The sequence below is a fragment of the Caretta caretta genome, chromosome 6, assembly GCF_965140235.1.
Source record: "Caretta caretta isolate rCarCar2 chromosome 6, rCarCar1.hap1, whole genome shotgun sequence".
NCBI lineage: Eukaryota > Metazoa > Chordata > Testudines > Cheloniidae > Caretta > Caretta caretta.
In genome coordinates this window covers 27,552,098-27,579,099 of record NC_134211.1, presented here as the reverse complement: position 1 = coordinate 27,579,099, position 27,002 = coordinate 27,552,098, and the positions used below count along the sequence as shown (strand labels likewise).

The 27,002-nt window shown below is 41.1% G+C and overlaps 2 protein-coding genes across 3 annotated transcripts in view; one reads left to right on the top strand and one right to left on the bottom strand.

Moving 5' to 3' along the window:
- Nucleotides 1–27,002, top strand: part of KCNC1 (potassium voltage-gated channel subfamily C member 1) — a 211,099-nt gene that overhangs the window by 172,883 nt on the left and 11,214 nt on the right. The window lies entirely within an intron of this gene.
- Nucleotides 8,830–27,002, bottom strand: part of SERGEF (secretion regulating guanine nucleotide exchange factor) — a 256,381-nt gene continuing 238,208 nt past the window's right edge. For both annotated transcript variants that reach the window (XM_048855834.2, XM_048855835.2), the window contains one exon: nt 8,830–9,210. In XM_048855834.2, the coding sequence (XP_048711791.2) occupies nt 9,044–9,210 (167 nt within the window). In that variant the 3' untranslated portion in view covers nt 8,830–9,043. The remainder of the gene's footprint in view (nt 9,211–27,002) is intronic.

Genomic DNA, 27,002 nt, shown 5'->3' with positions numbered 1-27,002 from the left:
ACAGTATCTGTCAACATCTTGTTTCTGACACTGGTTGGGCCAACAGTGAGAAAAATGAAGTTCACAGATGACTGAAGCATTGCCTATTTTCACATATACTGCATGCTTCTATGAGTTTTTCCTAATTACGTATACCAGATTTTTTGATCACCAAGGTCCTAAGAACCCATGGAACTGGATGGAATGACTCCTGTTGGCTTCAGCGACTGCCGGATGTGGCTGTACCTATGAAATAATGATTACTAAAATGTGGGAGGTCAAAATGGATGTACTACAGATCACTGTGAAGGGAACTTTGAATTTCAAGATGTGATTTGCCTGTGAATAAGCTCGCTAATTTCAATAATTCATCATCTGATATATAAAAAAAATCAGATACCTGCGTGGAGAGATAAAATTATGGAGAGCTTTGTAAAATATGGCAGCTTGTCTCTTCACTCTTCCCAGAAATAGGAACACTGCTCTCCTTAACTGACTGCCTCGTCTTCATGACCCCCCTGGAGCCTCCACACCATCTATCTACCCTCATTTCCTTCTATACTCTAGCCCATTCCCTGTGCTTCCCAAATGCCAGGCTCCCACATTCATCCTTCTTCCATCAGAAACAGCCTCCCAGTCTGGTTCCCTTTGCCTCTTTCCCGAACTCAACGTAAAGACCCATAACTCCAACCATAGCCTAGAAAACAAACATGAAATCTTATTCCTTCTTCAGCCTCTCAGCTTCTCTGTGCTCAGTCACTGAACCTTGCAAAGGTACTCCACTCCCATCAGACACACAGAAACTACCTGTAAAGCAGCTCCAGATGGCAAGAGTCATGGAGACACCAACAGGACTCAGATCATATTGATGGTTAGGGACGCCAGTGTTAGATAAACAAAGGTTTCTGAGCATCTACCAAAAACCAGAACTGCAATCAGGAATGCAAGCTAGCAAGAAGGCCAACTAATACAAACAATACCTAACCTGGGTATCCCTATCCCCCTAAGAACACCACCACCTCAGAAATAATAATAAACAAACACTTTCCTCCCTCCACCCAACAAAGTTAAAAAGAGTTAGAAAAGTCATTTGCCTGCTCTGGTGCACAGAGGGCTTGTGTGAGTAATACTTAGATACAGACTGCATATGACTTTCAAACAACAAATGTATATAAAATAAATTCTATTTTTTCTCCCCACAGCCGGAAGCTGTCTAGGCTGAGGGTCACCTCTGAACTTCTTGTCTATTGAAAAGTGATTTAAACTCCACCTTATTTCAGTATGAATGTTGGGCATGTCATAAGATTTATTTTCCCGCAGGCAATGAACAAAAAGAAAGTCTGCATATTTTAACTAATTGCACTGATGTTTGCGTACTCTGTCCTAATGTTATATTACAGCCGTGTCAGTTTATGCTATTTCCATCTGAGTGTGTACATCTGAATATGGATGTAGGATTCAACATGTAAAAGGCCACCTTTGTTTAGGTATGAAGAGCTGCATAATAATATTATTCTTTACATCTAGCATTGTTCCAGAGGCATTTATGTAGTTGTAGCACATTGGCTTTGGGTTCTACCACTCTGGAGGACGGATGTCAAACACTGGCCTTCTCAGTCAGGACATCTAACAAGGAGAGTCCTCGTTGCTCTCTGGCAAGCAGCAAGGAAGGTGACTTTTGCCATGGGTTGGAATCTTTCATTGTGTTCTCCCTTTCTTACAGACCAGACCTTCAGCTGAAAGCCTCTGTGCCCAGAAGGTATCAGCTGACTTATCATAAGGTTTTATTCTGCAAAACCAAACATACTAACACATAAAAACAGGGGATTTATTTTCTAATGAACAAACACCAACTTGCTATTGACACTCAATACTGCACTGTCTACAAAGAATTATTATACATTATTTGCACTAGAGTAATATCTAGTTGTCCCCCGTTCCCTTGTGCTAGGTGTTGTACAAACACAAAACCCATGCCCTGAAGAGCTTACAGTCTAAGAGTGGAAGAAAGGAAGTGTTGTTAGCCCAGTTTTAAAGATGGGGAACTGAGGCACACAGGAAGCCTGTGGCAAAACCAGAAAGTGAACACAGATCTCCTTGGGTCCCAGTCCAATGCCTTAACCACAAGACCCTCCTTCCCTAAGGAATCATAGAATCGTAGGACTGGAAGGGACCTCAAGAGGTCATCTAGTCCAGTTCCCTGCACTCATTGCAGGACTAAGTATTATCTAGACAATCCCTGACATGTGTTTGTCTAACCTGCTCTTAAAAATCTCCAATGATGGAGATTCCACAACCTCCCTAGACAATTTATTCCAGTGCTTAACCACTCTGACAGTTAGGAAGTTTTTCCTAATGTCCAACCTAAACCGCCCTTGCTGCAATTTAAGCCCATTGCTTCTTGTCTTATCCTCAGAGGTTAAGAAAAACAATTTGTCTCCCTCCTCCTTTGTAACAACCTTTTACGTACCTGAAAACTGTTATCATGTCCCCTCTCAGCGTTCTCTTTTCCAGACTAAACAAACCCAGTTTTTTCAAACTTCCCTCATAGGTCATGTTTTCTAGACCTTTAATCATTTTTGTTGCTCTTCTCTGGACTTTCTCCAATTTGTCCACATCTTTCCTGAAATGTGGTGCCCAGAACTGGCTGATACTCCAGTAGAGTCCTAATCAGCATATCTTGCTTACAGCACTCCTGCTAATACATCCCAGAATGACGTTTGCTTTTTTTGCAGCAGTGTTACACTGTTGACTCATATTTAGCTTGTGATTCACTCTGACCCCCCAGGTCCCTCCTTCCTAGGCAGTCATTTCCCATTTTGTATGAATTTATAACTGATTATTCCTTCCTAAGTGGAGTACTTTGCACTTGTCCTTATTGAATTTGATCTATTTACTTCAGACCATTTCTCCAGTTTGTCCAGATCATTTTGAATTTTCATTTTATCTTCCAAGCACTTGCCACCCCTCCCAGCTTGGTACCATTTGCAAATGTTATAAGGGTAGCCTCTATACCATTATCTTAATCACTGATGAAGACGTTAAATAGAACCAGACCCAGAAATGATCCCTGCGGGACCTCTCTTGATATGCCCTTCCAGTTTGACTGTGAACCATAGATAACTACTGTCTGAGAATGGTTTTCCAACCAGTTATGCATCTACCTTATAGTAGCTCCATCTAGGCTGTATTTCCCTAGTTTGTTTACGAGAAGGTCTTGTGAAACAGTATCAAAAGCCTTACTAAAGTCAAGATATCCCACATCTGCAGCTTCCCCCCATCCACAAGGCCTATCCTGTCCTTGATCTTTCTCTTGCTTCGAATGTATTTTTAGAATGTTTTCTGTTACTCTTTATGTCTTTAGCTTTTTTAATCTCATTTTGTGCCTTGGCCTTGCTAATTTTGTCCCTACATACTGGTGGTATTTGTTTATATTCATCCTTTGTAATTTGAACTAGTTTCCACTTTTATAGGACTCTTTTTTTGGGTTTCAGATTATTGAAGATCTCCTAGTTAACCAGGGTGGTTTCTTTGCCATACTTCCTATTTTTGCTATGCAGTGGGATGGTTCCCATAATAATGTCTCTTTGAAAAACAGCCAACTGTCTTGAACTGTTTTTCCCTTTAGACTTCTTCCTATGGGATCTTACCTACCAACTCCTGGAGTTTGCTAAAGTCTGCTTTCTTGAAATCCATTATGTTTATTGTGCTGTTTTCCATTCTACCATTCCTTAGAATCAGGAACTCTACCATTTCATGATCACTTTCACCTAAGCTGTCTTCCACTTTCAAACTCTCAACCAGTTCCTCCCTATTTGGCAAAATCAAACCTAGAACAGCCTCTCCCCTAGTAGCTTTCTCCACCTTCTGAAATAAAAAATCGTCTCCAATACATTTCAATAACTTGCTGGAAAATCTGTGCCCTGCTATAATATTTTCCCAACACACGTCTGGGTAGTTGAAGTCCCTCATCACCACCAAGTCCTGTGCTTTGGATGATTTTGTTAGTTGTGGGGTTTTTTTTAAAGTCTCCTCCACCTCTTCTTTCTGGTTAGGTGGTCTGTACTAGACCCCTACCATGACAGCACCCTTGTTTTTTACCCCTTTTATCCTTACCCTGAGACTTTCAACAAGTTTGTCTCCTATTTCTATCTCAACCTCAGTCCAAGTGTATATATGTTTAATATATAAGGCAACACCACCTACCTTTTTTCCCTGCCTGTCCTTCCTGAGGAAGCTGTACCCTTCTATACCAATATTCCAGTCGTGCATATTATCCCATCAAGTCTCTGTGATGCCAACTATGTCAGAGTTGTGTTTATTAACCAGCATTTCACGTTCCTCCTGTTTATTCTCCATACTTCTTGAATTAGCAAACAGACATCCAAGATGCTGATTTGATTTCCCTCCCATGTTCTCTCTTGTCTCTCCCTTATCCCTGCTATAACGGCCCATGCTCCCCCCAGATTTCCACGTTTTTTTACTTACCTATGGACTTTTGTCACTTGCCCCCATTGAACCTAGTTTATAGAATAAAGTATACATCAGTGGTTCCCAAACTTTAACAGCCCGCGAACCCCTTTCACTAAATTGTGAAATCTCGTGAACCCCCTCCTAAAAATGAATATTTCCAGGGATTTAAGTTTAAATTTCCTCCGCACTCCATGGGGCTCCTGCTGCTGGACCCCATTGACCGCTCCGGTCAACTGAACTCCTCTGAGCTCGGGCTGCAGGTCCTGCTGACCGCCAGGGCTTGGGCTGCCAGCCCAAACTGCCCAGCCCCGCTCTCCCTGGGGCTCGCGCTGCCAGCCCCACATGGAGCGCTGAGGTTCGGGCTGCCGGCTCCCCCACTGATGGGGGCAGGGCTCGGGCTGCCAGCCCAAACTTCCCAGTCCAGCTCTCCCTGGAGCTCGGGCTACCGGCCCCGCGCAGAGCACTGGGGTTCGGGCTGCCGGCTCCCCAGCTCATGGGGGCAGGGCTCGGGCTGCCAGCCCCAACTGCCCTGCCCCGCTCTCCCTGTGGCTCGGGCTGTCTGCCCTGCAACCAGGTCCCACCTGCTCCCTCCAATGCCCGAGGTCCTCTGGCCGCCATTTGTGAAATTTTTCTGGCAAACCCCCTGTAGCTTTCTGTGAACCCCAGTTTGGGAACCACTGGTCTACATTAACCTCTGAGGAGACTTGTTTAAAAGGATTTTTTTCAATCCTTCTCTTTCTTGAGGTGTTTCCATTTTATGTGGCTGAAGGAGCAAATGCTATGTAACTTAATAAATAATATTTACTTCTGTGAATTTGTATGGGTTCTCTTAACTGAATTGCAGCACTAACACATAAATAATAACCCACATGAGTGGACAATATGGGACCCTTTTAGAGACCAGTCAGTTTTAAGGGATGTACACAAGCTAGAACAAGCTAGAACTTACCCTGAAGGATGGGATTGCTGAGGCAAACTAACATGGCTGGGAGGTCTGTGGTGCCTGAAAGGAACGGATGGAAACTTCAGGAGGGGACCTGCAAAAAGGCATGATAAATCACCCAGTGTACGTAATGGAGAGACAAGGGGCTGGAAAGTAGTAAGGAGCAGAACCAATGAAGAACAGCCTAGGCAGTAAGAAGTAGCACAGAAGCTCATAGGGTGAAAAGATACATTCCCATAGGTAAATACATCCAACATGGTACATTATTATGGGCAAATACAGGAACTCCTCACTTAAAGTCATCCTGGTTAACGTTGTTTCGTTGCTGATCAATTAGGGAACATGCTCATTTAAAGTTGTGCAATGCTCCTTTATAAGGTTGTTTGGCAGCCGCCTGCTTTGTCCATGGCTTGCAGGAAGAGCAGCCCGTTGGAGCTAGCCTGTGGGGGTTTGGAACCAGGATGGACCGGCAGCCCCCCCATCAGCTCCCTGCTCCCCTAAGTTCCCTGTGCAGCAGCCGCCCAGCAGGATATCAATTGCTGGCAGTTCAGCTGTCCCTCCCCCCACTGCCCTGTGCTACTCCTACCTCTGCCTTGGAGCTGCTCCCGGGAGCCTCCAGGGGAGGGGGCTAATGTCAGGGTGTCCCCCTCCCCCCTACTCCTGTCCCCCGCTTACTCCTTCTCCATATAGAGCAGGGGAGAGACACAACAGAGCTCAGGATGAAGAGAGCTGGCCACAACGGCTGTCTCAACTTCCTGATCTTTTTAAAGGCAATGTACTTAAAATGTGGTGTCAGCATACTTAAAGGGGCAATGCGCATCTCTCTCTCTTTCTCCCACACACAGGGTGTGTGTCTATGTCTCTGTCTGCCATGCTGTCTCCCCTCCCTCCATTCGTGCTGTGTTGTAGAGTGTGAGGCTACATTAACAACAATGTGTTAACCCTTGAGGGCTCAGCCGAATGCTAGTTCATCATTTAGCAGTAAGGCATTCCCTGGGAAATATCCCACCCTCTTCCACCCTCTAACTTCACCACCTCAACCAAGCTTCAAAATCATCATTGCTGTGTACAGTATTAAATTGTTTAAAACTTATACTCTGTGTGTGTGCGTATATATACATAGTTTTTTGTCTGGTGAAAATACAGTTTTTTGTCTGGTGAAAAAAATTTCCCTGGAACCTAATTCCCCTCCTCCCCCCTCCATTTACATTCATTCTTATGGGGAAATTGGATTCGCTTAACATCGTTTCACTTAAAGTCGCATTTTTCAGGAATATAACTGCAACGTTAAGCGAGGAGTTACTGTACATCCAAGCACATGAATGATGAATTTTTCATAAACAGAAGGATCTTTTCTGCCCCTTTTTTAGGCTGCACTGGGCCACTTTATTGTCCCTCCATTTTTTTAAATAGCTTTAGCCTATAGAATATCATCTTCATACTTTTATTCAATCACTCATTCAGGTTTATTTCCCATTGAAAATGCAAAGAAAAATACCTGAAAACTAGTTCCTGAGCCCTGGCTATCATTTTTTTTTAAAGAAACTTTTCATTAAGGCAAAGCTACAATAAAACGTTAACACACGACAACATAAATTCATAATTCAGGATCACATTAATATTCAAAGAACCTGGCTCAAGATTCCGGATTGCTGGCTGGGGAGCCCACCTTCTGTAAGTATGCTAAACATGGTGACCAAATTTGTAAATACATATCCTCTTTTTGGAGCTTCTCTTGTGTATGTACTTGGGTGAAAGGTTTCCCATTAGAAGGACAGTCCATCCCTACAGCCCATATTTATTGCCTAATTCTCTCTTTCATGACTGGACTGAATTGATATGATATCATTAGAACGTTTTCCTGCGCAATTTCCTAATAACCCATTTAAAATATTTTTTCTAGTTCAACAAGGCAATTAGTCTGACAGGCTCATTCAAAAGGTAAACTTGCTTTTAAAAATGAAACAGTGGACATCATTAACAATGAATATTTACCACACAGTGGTATTCCCGATACTTAGAATGTGAAATACCTCAAATACCACAGTAAATTTAACTACTGTGGGTGGTAAAGATCCAATTTAATGTTCCTCACTGTATTTGTGTGCAAAAGAGTTCACTAAATTAGCTTTTTTAATTCTGCTCAACACAAACAGTTGGAGGTTTTTAAAAATGGAATTCCCTCTCCTCTACTCAGCCCACAAAAATCACTGCTAGGCCCAAACTTTCCATATCAAGCACTAGCCTAGAACAAGTTGTTTTGGCCAAGTTCTAAACTTTCAAGGGATCAGAGGTTTAGTTGGGCTGGGAAGTGTAACCACAGCTAATCTGCATTTAACCAGGATTTATTTGGTGTGCATATTAGGCTGGAAATCTCATGAGAACACTCTGGTGAAATTTTGAGAACCCCCTGTTATTAGGATAATTGGAAACATAGGAGTTGCCATGCTGGATTTGACCAGTGGTCCATCAAGTCCAGAATCCTGTCTCTGACAGTAGCCAGAACCCAGCTGCTTAAAAGAAAGATGTAGCAAAACCCACGGCAAGCAGTTATATCTGGATAACCTGCCCCCAGAGAGTTTCTTCCTAACCCTATTAAGTAGAGGTTGGCTTGTGCCCTGAAACAGGATCCCTTCCAAAACCTAATGGAAGCTACTGATAGTATAGCTTTCCAGGTGGTAGCCTAGAACTCACCTTTACTGACCCAGAGGAAGGGTGGAGGGGTTTGAACATTTAAAAAAGAAAGAACACTGCTAGACTTTGCCAACCTCAAAAAGTGCAGGCTTGGTTTGAGTTTCAGAAGAAGGTTCATCCGTTCTTGTTTTATATGAACTGGTTGGCTCATCACTATTATAAATCCAAAATAACTGGGGTTTCTACTGCAGAAGGAAATTCAGTTACAACCATATTATTATAATAGTGTAATAAAGATATAGATGTAGTCAATGTTAGGATCAAAGCACCCTCCCTCCCTCTCTCCAACAGCCTTCTTAGTTAAACTTACTTCATACTTGGAGCCAACGCTTTGTTGAATAACATATTCAAAAATTAAGGCGTCTATGAAATATGGCTTGATTTCCAGAATAGTAGGCACCCACAATTCCAATAAAAGTCAATGGGAGCTGCAAGTGCTCATCACCATTTAAAAAAGACCAAACAATCCCTGTGTGTGCTCACAGTCTCACATTACTTCTTCAGACACCACCTAAGCTCACCCATACATCAGTGAGTAACACTTTCTCTGCAAACGCCATAAATCTGTTGTCAACTGCTAAAACCATCCAAAAGAACTTTGTATTTTGTTACCATAAATGTTGGGGGAGAAAATCCTTCTTGCTTCATTTATGTAGCAGCAAAGCAAAATGTTTATTCATTTTACCCATGGACAACGTCATCTCCTTTGAAAAGAACCTGTGAAATAATTTCCAGCAATATATTTATAAACGTTGTCTTTATTGAACAGTTTTCTCAGCACATTAGCAATTTTTTTTTAATTCCGGGTTCAGAACAAAGGAGTTTTTTGCCCTCATTTTCTTCTGTACCATCAGGCTGTTCTGCCAGTGTTAAATAATTCTCTCACAACACTTCCGAAAAGCTCTATGCAAAGGTGTCCAAATTCACACGGCTATGGTTTCCAGTGTGTAAGGTCTAACCTGGAGTCTGACAAAGAACCATAGAGTGTCCTGCACCACATCCAATTAAGAATGGTTTTCCAGAACCAAGAGCTGTGATTGGCTTCGGGGCATAAACATTTGCTTCTGTGCCATCACCACACATCCCATGTTCATTCCATCCCCAGGAGAAACAATGACCACCTAGGGGAGAAGGGAAAAAAGTTTCAATGAGAATATTTGTTACAAACCAATGTAAAAAAACCAAAACTGGCTCTTTTATGGGAGGGAGTATAATCAGCCATCTTCTAATTATCAGAGAATAAGTTACAATCTACCTATTCCTTCCTGATCCTTAATAATTAAAAAGCAAGGAAGAGGGTTAAGAATTGATTAATAAGATTACAATTTATTATTTTTACAAGTCTCACAAAAGCGTGCTGGCACCTTAAAGACACAAAATAAAACTCTCCCAGAAAGCTTACAATTTAGTGCCCCCATCCTGTAAGCTGTTCTGAGAAGGCAAACCCCAGTGCCATGCATTGGACTATTTACTTTAATCCCACCTGCACAGAGTGGCATGAAGAATCAAGGTCTATGTGGACAGAGTGGCAAAGGAAGGAAGCAATACAATCATATATTTATTCCTATTTTCACTTTAATTCTCACGGCTTTTCCTTGTGTTTCTTTTTATATGAACCCCTGATAACTTGCATTGCTGTTATTTGTGACACCTTCTTATCTTCTTTGATGTGTCTTACCTTTTTAGTTTTATATTTTTGTTATTTTCTATTTTTATTATTTTCTTTTTAACTCATATTCTTTCCATCCCAAATCAAGATCAATGTATTATCATTATAGTACCTCAAAACACTCCACAGAAATCTTGTTCTATAAATGGTCAGTACAAGAGGAAAAACTCTTTTACTCTGAGCAGTGGTGCATGTACCAGAATGCTCTTTTGAGTTTGTGTGATCAAACAGAAATCCATGGTTGTAATGTAATTATGTTTCTGCTGCAACTGGCTCTTTTGAATGTCACAGTGAAATAATGGTATCAAGTATAATTCTAAAGTCAAATGGAAAACACAAAACCAAAAAATGCAATAAAGGTCACAGTCCTGAGATAATGTAATATCTTCAAAAAGAAAAGGAGTACTTGTGGCACCTTAGAGACTAACCAATTTATTTGAGCATGAGCTTTCGTGAGCTACAGCTCACTCACGAAAGCTCATGCTCAAATAAATTGGTTAGTCTCTAAGGTGCCACAAGTACTCCTTTTCTTTTTGCGAATACAGACTAACACGGCTGTTACTCTGAAACCTGTAATATCTTCAAAATTCAGGAAGGGACCATTCTAGATGTTGGCCAGATCACCCTTCTCCTTTGAGCTACCCTAATCTACTTACGCTAAGTAATGCTATTACCAGGAGTGTTAAAATGTTCTTCTTCTTTCATAATTTTTTTTCAAAAATTAAAATGTTAGTAAAGCCAGGTATTATTAAACACAAAACAATATTGTATTCTACAAACTGATTTCCCAGTAACCTCTGCAGGAGATAAGTAAGGGGAATCCCTTCTGACACAGTAGAGTAGTTCCTCAAAGCTGCATGAATGTTCTATTAACAACCTGAGCTCCGCGACAAGTGCACATTTGGAGCCCATACATTTAGATGCAGTACCTGCTGTGCTGCATGGGAATATTAAAAAAAATTATCAGATGTATAGCACAGGACCGTAAGTGTGTCACTCTGAAGAACATGGATTTATATGAGCAACTAAGGGGTTAATAGGAATTTCCTTGTAAAGTTCAAGGCCAGACTATACCGCATTAAGGTATGTGAGTCAACAAATACATCACAAAACAAGGGACAGTGCTGACTTCATCATATAACAGTGATGCGGAAAAAAATGAACTATAGCATACAGCAAAATCTTCTACATTCAGAAAATTTCTTTTACACAATAATTAACACATGGAACTCATTGACACAAGATATAACTGAGTCCAAGAGCCTAGCAGGGTAAACAAAAGAGTTAAAGAATAGATAAAAGAAAATAGTTACACTTTACATATGAACATTCACAATTATATTAAAAAAGGTAAAAGAGCAGCAAAACCCACTTAAAGAGATAAGGCCATTTTTCTAGATCTGTTATCTGGATACCCTCTATCCACTATTCTGTTTTAGAAGATAATTAATTAAACTACTATGTTTTCACGGTTTCAGCATATTACCAGCAATCCAGTATTTAATGGGTTCAGGATTAAATTTGCGCTTGTTTGTCTAACTCAGCCTCTCTTCAACACAATTCAACACAGTGAGTATTCAGACATCTCTTTGGACATGCCTGGAGCTGTGGTTACCCGTAGCGACACTGAAAAACAGACACCTTTGGCCCATAGTATGGATTAGTCCTGGTTAGGATATTAAAAAACGTAAATAATAAAATAGCAGAGATACTAAATTTCAGCATTAACAAGTAGTTAATTATCATGTAATAGCTGACACCGTAGGCAGGAAGCTAAGGCTATGTGACACCTACTTAACTAGGCCATGCATTAGTAAATCATAATTCTAAACCCAGAGTAGTGATGTGCAAGCTGGTTCAGACAGCATTTCCCCAGTAAAATGCCACTTATGTTTAGAACAGCACTCATGCCAAATCTTTTTTAAGATGGAAGAAGATTCAGGGACATTTTTTTCACTTGTGGATCCCATTCAGCACCAAAACGGAAAGTAACAAAATACAGAGAGAATGGCTGTTCCAATGGAATTTCCAGGCAGGACTAGACATGCTGGAAATCCTAAGAGAAAAGGTTGGCCTCATTTCCCAGCCCTATTTTGCAGACTCAAGAGAATTGGCTAGTTTGAATGAACATCTGAGTAGGTGGATGCTTCTCCATATCTAACCCTGCCGCTGAACCATCAAAGGTCAGTTTAACCTGTCTGTGCCTCAGTTTTCCCATCTGTGAAATAAAGATACCACCACCCATCTGCCTTTGAAAAGCACTCAAATCCTGCCTGGAACTTGCTACATACCATAAGTAATGAGTTTGCAACCCAGGGAAGAGTCACAACCAGGGCTTTCGTCCTGGCTATGCTGGGGAGGCAAAACTTTTTTGTTGTAACATGATGGCTCCAATATGGAAAATGTTGCAATCATCTTACATGATTACTCCCAATTAAAAGGAAATATGTAACAACTTTAATTAAAATAAATGTCACCTGAAAAATAATAATCATTCCAGAAATACAGATCAGAGCATAACACATTTATGAATCATGTTTTTGCTTTTTTTTAAACTTAACCAATAACAGCCTATTGATTTTAAGACTCTACAGAGACTGTAACAAGCAGATTCATCTCACTTTGCGTTTCAGTCAACATACTGGTCTCTTTCCTCGCAGGTTCTTTGAAGGTGTTACGGGAAGATTTAAGAAAAATGTTTTCTGAGCTACCAGTTTTCTCCTACCCCCCACCCTTACCTCATTCCCATCTTCCCCCAATCAGAGCTGCATTTAAAGGTCTCTGATCTCACTGAATATAGGAGAGCTTTCTGGGCATGTTCAACACCAGCATGGGTAACATTCTCAGCAAGCAATTATGGCATTAGTTCTCAACTCTTCCCATATTGCTACCCCCTTTGGCATTCTCAGATCACTCTTCTATCTAGCAGCGATCTATAGCCATTTAAGTGAAATATGAAGTGCTGGAAGGTCATGATCCCACAACACCTGTTTGTGATCCCTAGATTGTGAACCCCTTAGTTATGGTACCTTGATGTCATGCTCAACCATCAACTTCCAGTCATTTTATAGTAAGATTTAAAAGCAGTTAGTTTAGTTTTCAGAGGGGTATCTTCCCTACATTGAATTGTACAGAAGGGATGTAAAATACATTTAGAGTATTGCTTACCAGGACCATTTCTGTGCATGTCTTGAATGCACAGCAGTCACTATTAAGGAATCAGCATTTGCTAAGAGTTAACACATTACAGTATCTGAGATACAGGACCTCCTCGAGTAGGAAAACCATCTAGTCACGTTAATAGGGAATAGAATTTTGGTAATTTTACATTTTTCTGCAACATCTACTGTTACCACAACCTTTTCATTGTTGCTATGAGCTTTGTGGTACAAAAATATAAGTGATTAGTCCAACACACAAATGCAATTGGCTGATTTGTTTCCATAGTGATTACTATTTTATTTGTTTGGAGAATTTTTATTCAGCTCCTTCAAAACCAAATGAGCTGAGACCAGCATGTTTTGAGTCATCTGGAATAATTAAAGTGCTATGTGGAATTACTGATACAGCAAATATTTTAAAAAATGGAACAAGAAAGAGCAGTAGATGACTTACTTGGACAGATAACAATGTCTAACTACATATCTTTTAAAAATACCACAGAGGGTTTTAAAAGCCCAGAAAACAGCAGACAAAAACATCTCCCTAAAACTAAAGAATGCCTGATGGCTTAAACAGTGACAGTCTTTATTTATATGTGCAAAGAGAAAGAGTGATTAAAAGAATTTTGTACACAACAGGCTACTGTACATAACTACAGGGTGCCCCAATTTTACAAAAGCGGTAAAAAAAAGACAATGAAGTCTGGTATAAAAGAAAAAAGTACTAAAGCAGATAAGCAGGGAGGAGCTGATTTGTGAACAGTCGTAAAGGCAAGGACCAGAAACTTGTATTTGATTTGGTGGAGAAGCGAGAGCTACTGGAGGAATTCAAAGAACAGCGTCATGCCGTCTGGAGTAGCTCACAACCGAGAGTGCCAACCAAAAGCAGAGCAGACACCCCAAGCTGGTGGTATGTTCTGTAATTAGATTTCACCAACCCAGTAACAAATATGAACTCCTGAAGCACTGTACCAGTCTTACCATGGAGTCACAGACAGTCCCCTTGGGCACTCCAGTCTATTTTACCGCCCAGGCCTGCTGGACTTAGTGATAAATGGTCACTTACACCAAAGATCACAAAATATTCAGGTTGCTCCCAGTCCCAAGAGACCTGTCTCTTACCCTAGGTCAATGTGTACCTTACATCTCACACCAAAGACAGCGCTTGTAGACAATCCTGTAATAAGCTCACTAAAGGTTTAATAACTAGGAAAAAAGAAATGAGAAAGTCATTTACAGGTTAAAGCAAGCAACCATATATACACAAATGAGTTTCAGTCTGTGATTCAAAAGGTGACAGATTTATAGTAATCTGTCAATCCAAAATGTCTTTCAGGGCTAACCCATGCCAAGAAGCATGGGGATCTTTTTGCTTTTGTTTAGGAATCTTTGCCCCCTGGAGTCCAGACAGCATAAAACAGATTCAGTTTCCCCTTGTGAGAAATTTTTATCCCCTCCATTCCAGAATCCAAACTGATGGGATGAGTTCATGCATAGGTCTCCCCTTCCTGGAGGGAGTTAGGAATGCAATCAACAGGTCCTCTCTCCTTTGATGCTACACTATCTCACTGGCCTTCAATGGGTCATCTTATACGCAGGACAAGCCCTTTATGTTCATTAATGCTTCTTTTACTGTTTGGTGAGTTACACAATTACAGAGGTTTACAATGCAAACACACAATATAACTTTACACCATGGGTAAGGCTATGAGTTTGTCACAGAGGTCACGGAAGTCATGGATTCCATGACTTTCTGTGACCTCCGTGACTTTTGCAGTGACCGGTGCACCTGGCTCAGGGGCAGCTCAGGCAGCCCCTGTGCCAGACGCACTGGCCATTGCTGGGGCAGTTTCAGACCACCGCCCCCCACCCCTCAACGGCAGTTTGGGTGAAGGAGGGGCAGGGGGTTGGGGCACGGGATGGGGTGAGGCGGGCTCTGGGCAGTGCTTACCTGGGGGGCTCCCCAAAAGTGGCAACATCCCGCTCGCTTAGCTCCTAGACGGAGGTGTGGCCAGGCAGCTCTGCCTGCAGGCACCACCCCCGCAGATCCCATTGCTCATGGTTCTCAGCCAATGGGAGCTGCGAAGCTGGAGAGAGATTGCTGGGACCAACACAATGCCCAGGCTTCGGGTTTGAGTGATAAGGAAGATGGTGGTGTTTTCTAAAGTGATGGAGAAAAGAAGGGAGTCTGGAGCAAGAAAAGGAGCTCAGTTTTGGAAATGTTAAGTTGTCAATGGAGATGCTTGTAGGAGAAGACAGAGTGGCAGGCCAAGCTGCAGGAGAAGAAGCAGCAAGACCATAGATTTGTGACTCATCAGTGTAGAGACAGAAGTTGAAGCCATGGGGTCTACAATTAAAATTTAGGACAACATAGCTATAGTGCTTATAGGTATGCTACTACAGTGCCTGTAATGCAGACATGGGCTACATTGTATGAGCTGATGAAGATACCTAGAGAAAAGGCATTAGAAGGAGAGAAGAGTGGGTCATGGACAGTGTTTTGCTTTGATTCCATTTTGGGGTATTTTTGTTTGTTTTTTCCTTCCCTTTTGATCATAAGAACATAAGAACGGCCCTACTGGGTCAGACCAACGGTCCATCTATCCCAGTATCCTGTCTTCTGACAGTGGCCAGTGCCAGGTGCCCCAGAGGGAATAAACAGAATAGGTAATCATCAAGTGATCCATTCCCTGTCACTCATTCCCAGCTTCTGGCAAACAGAGGCTAGGGACACCATTCCGGTCCATCCTGGCTAACAGACATTGATGGACCTATCCTCAATGAATTTATCTAGTTCTTTTTTGAACCCTGTTATGGTCTTGGCCTTCACAACATCTTCTGGCAAGGAGTTCCACAGGTTGACTGTGTGTTGTGTGAATAAATACTTCCTTTTATTTGTTTTAAACCTGCTGCCTATTAATTTCATTTGGTGACCCCTAGTTCTTGTGTTATGAGAAGTAGTAAACAACACTTCCTTATCTACTTTCTCTACACCAGTCATGATTTCATGCCTATTCCAAATTGATTACTGATAAAATCCTGAAGCAACCACAACAGCCCCACATGCTTTCAGGCAGAAATTCAATTTTTATGAACATGACAACCAACAACAAGGCTCTGTGCCAGATCTTTTTGGATGAAATGCCATTACAAGTGATGTGTATTAATACAGCTAAAAATTGTTTCTAACGGAATTTAAAACAAGCATTGCAACATGTTCTCATATCTAATGATTTATGCATATGGTAGAGGCAGGGAAGAAGAAATTTGTTTGTTCGGTCTGTGGGTTAAATTGAGTAACCTTTTCACAAAAAGAAAAAGGAGTAATTGTGGCACCTTAGAGACTAACAAATTTATTTGAGCATAAGCTTTCGTGAGCTACAGCTCACTTCATCGGATGCATTCAGTGGAAAAAGAAAAAGAATTTTTCTTTTTACGGATATAGACTAACACGGGTGCTACTATGAAACTTTTCACAAAGGCATGTTATTACTGCTGTTCCCCTTTCCCTCTTTAAAGCGTAAATATTCTAAGCATAAATGAAATCAGGAGATTTAACAAAACAAGTCCAGTGTAAAGCCAGAGAAACTCCACTTAATACTTCAGATTTCCACCAGTGTAACAAACCAGAATTTGTCCCTAAAATCCAAAATACTGTGAAATGCCAAAGGTGAAGCAAGTTTCCCCAATATAGGTTTAAATCACTTAGGTCTAAAGCCCAACCAAACTCCCACTGAATCTGTCTTCTTTAATCACATGCGTATGAGCAGCAGACTTTAGACTACCACAGGCAGGTGATAATTAACCATATTATTCCAGGTAATCAGAAAATAATGTGTGCAACCAGTGCAAGTATTAAACTGGTTTTACTGGCTAGGAGAAAAACACTTTAAAAAAAAAATAAATGTTCACCATATTGCTTTATGAGGTGTTATATAAAGGTCATATGACTACATAACACCCAGGAACCCACAACTATTTGGACAGTCTTCATATTTAAACATATTGTTCTACAGGCAAGCTGTCAAGGTTCCTTCCCCACTCTGAACTCTAGGGTACAGATGTGAGGACCTGCATGAAAAACCCCCTAAGCTTATTTTTACCAGCTTAGGTTAAAACTTCCCCAAGGTACAAACTATTTTAACCTTTTGCCCTTAGACTTCATTGCTGACACCACCAAGCATCTAACAAATATATAACAGGGAAAGAGCCCGCTTGGAAATGTCTTTCCCCCCAAAATCCTCCCAAACCCTACACCCCCTTTCCTGGGGAAGGGCTTGATAAAAATCCTCACCAATTTGCATAGGTGAAAACAGACCCAAACCCTTGGATCTTAAGAACAATGAAAAAGCAATCAGGTTCTTAAAAGAAGAATTTTAATTGAAGAAAAAGTAAAAGAATCACCTCTGTAAAATCAGGATGGTAAATACCTTACAGGGTAATCAGATTCAAAACATAGAGAATCCCTCTAGGCAAAACCTTAAGTTACAAAAAGACACAAAAACAGGAATATACATTTCATTCAGCACAACTTATTTTATCAGCCATTTAAACAAAACAGAATCTAACGCATATCTAACTAGATTGCTTATTAACCCTTTACAGGAGTTCTGACCTGCATTCCTGCTCTGGTCCCAGCAAAGGCAACGCACAGACAGAAAGAAACTTTGTTTCTCCCCCCCTCCAGCTTTTAAAGTATCTTGTCTCCTCATTGGTCATTTTGGCCAGGTGCCAGCAAGGTTATCCTAGCTTCTTAACCCTTTACAGGTGAAAGGGTTTTTCCTCTGGCCAGGAGGAATTTAAAGGTGTTTACCCTTCCCTTTATATTTATGACACAAGCAGTACCAATATTAGCAGCTAAGATACTTGGGGGGTTAACATAGTTACTTGTAGCATTGTGTAAGAGTCAAAGGGGGGGTCAATTTATGAATTTGCCAGGGTGCCAGTTAGATTTTTAAAGCCGAAATCTAACAAACTAGATTTGCCAATATATAATAAGAACAGGAGTACTTGTGGCACCTTAGAGACTAACAAATTTATTCGTTAGTCTCTAAGGTGCCACAGGTCACTCCTGTTCTTTTTGCGGATACAGACTAACATGGCTGCTACTCTGAAACCAATATACAATAGAATCCAACAGGATAACCCCTTTTTATCAAGTTCAGGGAGCATTAGCTTACTAGTTTTAATGCTGGGTTCTTCTCAGGTCAACTTTTAACTTGAGCAGTATTTCTCAAAACACTTCTCAGGACACTTGCTTATTTTTAACCAACCAACAACTTATTAATTCTCCCAAAACCACATTAATATATAATCAACAGTTCTTCACTGAAAGGTAGACACAACCAATTGTATGTACTATACACACATTACAGTCTTGCACACAATCATCACAGCCTGGAGTTGAGGCTCAGCAGTTATATGACAGAACAATCCAAATTACCAAGATTTCTTATTACATTTACTTACAAACATCAATTCTCAATTCTTTAATACCTAACACATTTATCACACTTCCAAGATACACTTGTGCACTTTAAAGAGTGTGGTTAGTATAGTTCGAATGAATTGGTCCAAAAGAGATAAGCATAGAATATTAAAAGAAATTGCTTAACACAATTCTTTTCAATTTCTCTTAGGCCAATTTTGTTTAGACATACAAAGGTGTTCAAATCTAAAATATGGTTACTTGAGGTCTCACTAGAGAGACTCAGCAAGATAACCTACAGTTATTTATATTAAAATATAGAAGGGGAACCCCAATCTTTGCAATGAAATCTCACCACATCTTCTTATCTGCTTAACTCTGAGTTGGGGAAGAGACCTTTCCACATGGCTGGTCTGAGTGTCGGTCATATTTAGGATTGTTCGGCTTCTTGTTCTCACTGTTCCCATAGTGAGAGATTTTAGTTTATATACCTTAATTTCAGGGCTCATAGAAGGAGGCCACCCTCTTATTCCTATTGGAAAAATGCCAAATGAGTACTTAGTTTTTAGCTCTTTTGGCTTCTTTGCTGCTTCCGCTGGTATCAAATAGAGGGATTAGGTGTATAACAAACTTCTTCAATCCTTTTCTTTTCAGAGGCTTTTTACGTTTGATCTCTTTCAAAGATTTTATTTCATTATTAGCCTCTACTATTAATTGGAATTGAAGCATTTTCTATTAATATCCTGAAGAAATACCTTGATTTATATCTTTTAACATTTCTTCTTCCTTGTGCCAGACAATTCCTATTACTTCTAGAGTGCAGCAATTATTTACAACGAAAACCAACAAAATCCTATTAATATTCTAAATTTGGAAGATATACTGCATACATTGTTTGATTTATATTTAACACTTTCACATTATAATCGAACAAGAGTCTTTTCCGTATCTAGAAGGATATAGATCTGACTCAGAAGGCACACAAATGTGCAGATTCTAATTTGGAGTGAAAGACAAATTATCCACAGTATATTTGATTTACAAAGAAAACAATGTCTAGTTAATCCTCTGGGGTGAAAACATGTGACCTGGATTTCTTGGGGTAAAAGGTAGTTTGTCCAATTTGACCTTCAGTCTTACAGACAGTCATTTTACTTAACTGCAGGTTCCCTGCCCATCTCTTGATCCCCTCACAATTTGCAATGGCTCTCTTTACATAAGGAAACAGGGTTTCACCCTTACTTGGTAGCTTGGATCTTTTTTTTAAGCTAGGTTCAGAGGAAGAAAGAGGTTTTATTCATCTGCATAATAAGAGAGAGTCTTGCCTAGGTGATTAACAATACACTCATTTAGCTATTTTAGTTTCTATTCTTGGTGAGAGGAACTCCTGACCTTGAATGATCTGTGTGTCTTTAGACAAAGTGTCTCACATAACATGAACCATTTTCTTATTGTCTTTACTTCTTAGGTGGATCCAATTTTGGGATAAATATAGGTGGATAGTTTTTCTAATGTGTGAGGGCCAGAAAGAATCAGTAGTCATTAATCAATCAAGCATATCAGTCCCATATATCCCTTACAACTGACAGCACCATCGTCAATACAAAGGTTAGGTCAAGAATTTTCTTATGTAAAACCTTGGTAACTGCACAATTCATGGATTTCATCAGATTCCTTTCACACAGTGCCAAGTTCCTTTTTCTTGATTCAGCAAGTGTTCTCTTTTGATTCACTGTAGAATTATGAGAAACCATGCTGTTTTGCTTTACAGGAGACACGTGCAAAAAACAGCTAAAATTTCAGAGTTTTGCCTGGTTTCAGGTTGGAAACAGGTTGATTCTACTAAACCACCAAGATGAAATCATGACGTAGCCTGGGCAGGGTTTGCTTCAAACACAGCCCAAGTTTACTAAATTCACAAACTATTCAGAAAATGTAATCTTGAGTTTACAGGATCTGTTACAAAAGTTTAGTGCAGCTCTAGTTTATAGTTTCTCCCTCTCAGCAACTCTCGAGTACTCTGGGTAAAATAATTATTTTCCCTTCGATTAGCACCTTTCATCCAAGGATCTCAAAGCACTTTACAACCATTCATTAAGTTTCAACATGGTAGGAGAGATTAGTATCCCTCTTTTACAATGGGGATATTATAGCCCACAGAAGTCAAGTGACTTACTCGCAGTCACACAATGAACCAGTGGCAGAGCCAGGAATAGAAATCAGGTGTCTTGAGTATCAGGGTTTGTCTACACTTACAGTGCTGCAGGTGCACTGCTGTAGCACTTAGTGAAGATGCTACCTATGCAAACGAGAGAGCATCTCCTATTGGCATAGGTACGCCACCTGCCCGAGAGGTGGTAGCTATGTTGATGGAGGAAGCTCTCCAGTTGACATAGCGCTTCCTACACCAGGGGTTAGGTTGGTATAACTGCGTCACTCGGAAGTGTGGATTTCCACATCCCTGAGCAACACAGTTATGTCAACATAATTCGGTAGTGTCGACCAAGCCTATCACTGCTTTAATGATATGAAGGCACTCGATTACCTGCAGGAAACAATACATCACAACATAGAGGTGATTTTGGCCATATGTCTTCCATAATATGTTGTAAGAGACAGAAAATAGTAGTTCCCTTTGATGTTTCCAGGGAGCCTAGCCTTTGAAAATATAACGTACAATGAACTGGAAAAAATATCTCCTTGTCTTTTTGGCAGTGGCTGTTCAGTTATGAGAGGAAATGATGGACATGTTTAGAATCTGAGGAACAAAGTGAAAATGAATTATCCGCTATTGAAGGGAAAACACAATGGTGTGGAAGCAAATGTATAAGCTAACACCCAATAAATGGAAGGTCTGCACACTCTATAGCACTCATTAAAGACAATGCTATTAATAACATTAACAGGGGAAAAGGGAATCAGAAAAGGCAGGATTTCAAGATATTGCAGGCCACGTATGGAAGTACATGATGATTAAATGAATTACATAATGCCAGTTTTGTTAAGAATTATGGAAGTGAATTTACACCCACTCTTTCTAGTTATCTTGCGTTCCAGAAAACCTCCTTTTAAATTGCTACTCAAGGAGCTCAGGATGATTATTCTCCTGAGAATTTTTGTCAGACTGCACAATGAGTATAATGATCTCTGAGGAGGGCAAAAGTTTGTGCATTTCCTGGTCTAAAACACAATATTTAGATGAGGACAAAAATTATCTCCTGTTATTGCCCAGAGTACACAGCTAAGATGCTGAAGACAAGCTGGTCTGAAACCCAATTTCCACTCATAACCCATCTTCAAGCTAGTTGATGTGTACCAGTACTTCCTCCCAGATACACATGGTATCCCTGAGTCTCCTTGTGCAGTGGTTTTCCATCAGTGGAACTCAACTGACTTCAGTGGACTCACTCATGGTTTACATTGGTGTGAAAGAAGAATTGCAGCTGTTGACCTTGACTTTTTATATGGCACTATGTCTAAAGTTTTCCCCAAGCACAGTTAGCAGAAATTATGATCACTACTTCTTCCTGCCAATCTTTCAGTTATTTGCAACAGTGTTGTAGCAATGTTGGTCCCAGGATATTAGAGAGACAAGATGGGTGAGGTGCCTTTCCCAGACTTGAAGAAAAGCTCTGTGTCGCTTGAAAGCTTGTCTCTTTCACTAGCAGGAGTTGATCCACTAAAAGATGTTACCTCACCCACCTTGTCTCTCTAACTTTTCATTTACTCACTGAAAAGTTCTACCAGACTTGTTATTGCTTTTGAATGCTCTACATGGTGGCATCTTAAAAGCATAGGGAGACTAAAACTAACTAAAACTTTAAGACTCTGCATTTAATAACAATGAAGTAGTGATGGTGTCTGCTTGTTGAGGGACTGCTTGACATTCTTAGCCAATGTGGAGTATCTCTCTGTGTTCCTCTTCTCCCTCAGATTGTTCTGTGGTTCACCTGATGCCTCCGCTACTCCACTAGACTACACACTATACTGGTTGTTGGGATGTTTCAAGGTGCTGGAACTCCTTTTACCTTAATTTTAATTCATTCTCTAATCTTAGAAGACTAAACTGCATAATCATAGAATAATAGAATTGGAAGGGACCTCGAGAGGTCATCTAGTCCAGTTCCCTGCACTCAAGGTAGGGGTAAGTATTATTGATTGGGGATTGAGAGTGTCACTTTCTGCCATGTCCAATATGTGGAAATAACAGGATCTTTTCAATAAGAAACATTGTATTACATTCAGTCACTCTTACTTACACCGAGTAGGACTGTACTTATCATACAACCCTACTGAAATCCACAGGACTGCTTGTGAAATAAGATGCTATTCCATGTGTGTAAGGTTATTGGAAGCTGGCTCTATTTCACAAAACACGAAAAACACTTTTCACTAAGATCCTAGCAGAGGGTCCTCCCACAAGAGAGACATGGGCAAAGCAGGCTGTAGAAAGGCATCCGCCTAGAATACAGGTCATAGGAAACTCATTCTGCTTTGCCCTGCACTGTGTACAGTCATTTACACCCCTGCAATGCGGGTGTAAAGAGCTATCAAATCAAAATGAACTGGTGTAAATGACTAACCAGGTGCAAGGCAATGGCGGATTAAGCCCCTTGTTTTTGCATAATTAGAATTTAGGACACTACATCCAGATCCTGGAGTGGCACCTTGAATTTGATGCCATCTTCCACAGACAATCAGGTAAGACATCAGATATCATGGTGATGAGTGCAGCATAAAAACATAAATAGTCAGACAATCTTTCAAACTGCATCATCATTACCTATTGAGTACAGACACTTGGCACTACACACAGCAGATATTACAGGTGTACCCATTGCTACTATGACAGCATTTCTTTTTTGCTTCATTGGTCAAGATCAGAAACAAAGCCTCATATGAACTTTCATGATTCCTCCCCTCATGAATGAAAGTCCAGAGACAGGATGGGTTGGCAAGTAACAATTGATTTTAGAAGTATTATTTTTTGTATTGTACTTTGGTCTAGTTATGAATATGTAATTATTTAATATAATTTTTAGGTGCTGACAATGTGCCCAGTGCTGTACAAGACAGTGTCAATCCCTGACAGTTTACAATAAAAACTACTTTCATTTAAAACAGCAGTTAAAAAGTTATTTATATAGTCACAGCTACCTAAAAATTCTCCTGGCCTGCAAGGTATTCCCTGCCCTGAAGGATGATTTCCATTGAATAACAATTAGTTATTTTGTTTTTTAAAAAAGAAAATCATTCTTTTCTAAAGGAGAGCATATAAAATCCTGTGTAATTCCTGTTTATTTTCTGAGATGAGGAAATTTTGCATCTTAACTCTACATGAAAAAATATTTATTATACATTAGGTTTGGATTTAACATGGATTCCATTTGTTTTTTCTTCTTTTACATGATCAGATGCCAGGTTGCATTTTGGAGAGTGTGCGGCTGAGTTTTGGGATGCGTGTAATAACGGGTGATATGATTGTATGTGACTGTTGAGTGATGTCCGAAACAATTGCTTGTTGATATTAAACAAATGAGGGATTTTTGCAATGCCTCACAAGTAACCTGAGGTGAACCCCAGAGGTCACTTGATGCAGAGACAGAAATCCAAAGTCAAGAGCAGTGCAGGGAAATGCTGAGTGAACTTCCACTTTTTCCATTGATACCAATAAGATTTTCACACAGCCAGTAGTTCATATGAAGGCTGTCTCAGCAGTTAAAAAATAGCTGCAGTTTAACAGCAAGCTAGTTAGGTACTCTGACTCCAAGGGTATGTCTATTTTGCATAATAAGCTAGGGATCAGACCTGTAATATCTCATTTGAAAATGTTTATTGTTAGCTATTCGTAAATGAAACCTTCCTCTTTCCAGGCATCAGGCGTGGCACCCTAGGTTGAAGAGGAGAACTGATTTTTAAGCAGCCTTTTGTTCTAGAAGTGGTAGGGGTTGCAGTATTAACTCCATCCAAGGCTTAGCCAGATATTGTATCCAACCAACACTTAGCATAAAACCTGCTTATTCTAGGTAAAGACTCAGCTTCCCAATTGCAGGAAAAGGCTACCTTGGTCAAGAGACCCTATGTGACACTGGGCAAGCCACTTTACTCTCTCGGTCTGAAAAATAGGGATAATAGCATTTCCCTTCCTCACAGGAGTGAGAGTAGGATACATTCATTAATACTCAGATATTACAGTGATGGGACCATATAAGCACCTAGACAGATAGTAAAAAGCAAATAACATATGAAATATCAACACTGACCCACATTAACAGTGCTGCTGCCTAAGATCAGCACTCCACTCTCTATCAGGGATCATGTTTTAAAGAATTGATAAGCATGAAGTATAAAAAGGGCAACAATTAGGAAGAATGTTTTGGGTAGAGCTGTATGGAATATTAGCAACAAAACATGAAAGCACGTAAAACTTCCCAGATTTATGAGCTCAAAACTCAGGCCAACTCCACCAAGAAGATTGATGAGGTTCAGAAACACTTCTAGTGAACTTGACCTGGTTTAGGGGTTAGCAGGAAAGCATGTGAAGTTTTTGGTTTCATTATGAAGCTAGGTGAAGCTTGGTGCTCTGAATGGAGAATGACTCTGACAATCTGTAGTGTTAACCGAGAATCCAAAGTGAAACTTTGGGAGTGCCAAACCATAAGGATGGATTAATACACAGAAAAGCATGTTTGCAACAAATCCTTGCAATGCAAAACCACCACTGTCCACACAAGCCTCATTCAGTGACAATCTGGCTTCTGTGACTGGAAGACAGAGTTGTCAATCGGGGACCATTGCAAGGGACAACCAAGATGTCCTGCCTCTTCCTGTCTTCTGTGGGCTTTGAAATGATTAATGACTTTAGCCATATTGTCCAGACATGCAGAAGATGCTAAGCAGTGCACCATATAAGGCTTGCAAAGGAGAAGCCCATTGTCTTTCTTCTTTCCTAGATAATTGACAGGCAGGTAGATCTGAATTACTCCCGTGTACGAGAAAAATAATCCCTAACAATATTTTTTTGGCTGCGGTTCTAAAGTGATAACTATATTTTAATAGGTTTCAGAGTAACAGCCGTGTTAGTCTGTATTCGCAAAAAGAAAAGGAGTACTTGTGGCACCTTAGAGACTAACCAATTTATTTGAGCATGAGCTTTCGTGAGCTACAGCTCACTTCATCGGATGCATACCGTGGAAACTGCAGCAGACTTTATATACACAAAGAGAATATGAAACAATACCTCCTCCCACCCCACTGTCCTGCTGGTAATAGCTTATCTAAAGTGATCATCAGGTTGGGCCATTTCCAGCACAAATCCAGGTTTTCTCACCCTCCACCCCCCCACACAAATTCACTCTCCTGCTGGTGATAGCCCATCCAAAGTGACAACTCTTTACACAATGTGCATGATAATCAAGTTGCTGCTCCCCAGCTGCTCCCCAGCTCTGGCGGGGAAGGGAGGGGGCTTTGTCATTCTCATGCTTGTCCCCCACCCCAAGGCATGTTTCGGCTTGCAGGGAGTGGACAGAGCAGGATAGAGCAGCTTTTCCCCTGTACTCTGGGTCCTGGTCCTGGGTCCTAGTGCCCACCTGTTTCCTCTACAACCATGAGGGGATGCAGCGCAAGGGAGGTGGGGTGAGGAGAAGAGAAAGGGAGAGGAAGAGGAGGGGAGGGGAAAGAGAAGGGGATACAGGAATGGGTGGGGGGGAAGCAGGAGCCCAGCATGTAGCACTCCCTGGGCAGCAGCAGCCTCAGCAGGGAGGCAACCGCAATATCACCAGAGCAGGGACATCGCAGCCAGTGCCGGAGAGGTTGCCAGTAGCAGCTGGGGCTCCCCCATTATGCCATCCTGTCTGTCCCCCCGACACTGGCAGCCCAGGTACTACTGTAGGTGGGGGGAGAGAGCCAGTAACCCAAAGGGACTGGCTTCAGCATACACGTGTGCACGCTTTGCCCCCCCCAATAGAGCAGTCAAACTACAAATATGGCCCCGGGACTGAAGGAGCTCTAGCCCGCTGCTGCGGCCTCAGGGCTGGGGCAGCTCTCCCTGCTGCGGCCGGGGGGGGGGGGGAAGGGGGAACAGAGCTTCTCCAGTTTTAGGGCTGTAGTGGGGGGGCAGAATGGGGCTGACCAAGTGTGGAATGGGGCAGGGCGGTGGGGGGGGGAAGGGGCAGAGTGGGGTGGGGCTGTGGGTGAGGCCTCAGGCAGAAGGGGCAGAAAGGGGGTGAGATTGCAGGCGGAAGGGGTGGGGAGAGGCCCCCCACTTGCCCTGGCTCAGGGCCCCACGAAACCTTAATCCAACTCTGGAAATGGGCTAGGTTTACTTGGTCCTGCTTCAGCATCGGGGGCTGGCATTGATGAGATCTCAAGGTCCCTTCCAGTCCCACATTTCTATGGGTCTATAAATGCTCTTACAAATACCAAAAAAGGGAGGTGAGAGATTAGGGAACTGTGGAAGGCAAATTCAATGTTTAGTTCCACAAAAATTAAAAATGTACAGGAAGAAAATTGAAGTAGACAGCTCCAAAAGGAAAGGATTCAGAAGCAGGATTGGATCTGCTTCTCCAAACATCAGTTCAAAATTGCATGAAACTGCTGGGCGAAATCTACAGGAATTGCCTGTTGATATTAAACAAATGAGGAGTTCTTCCTGCA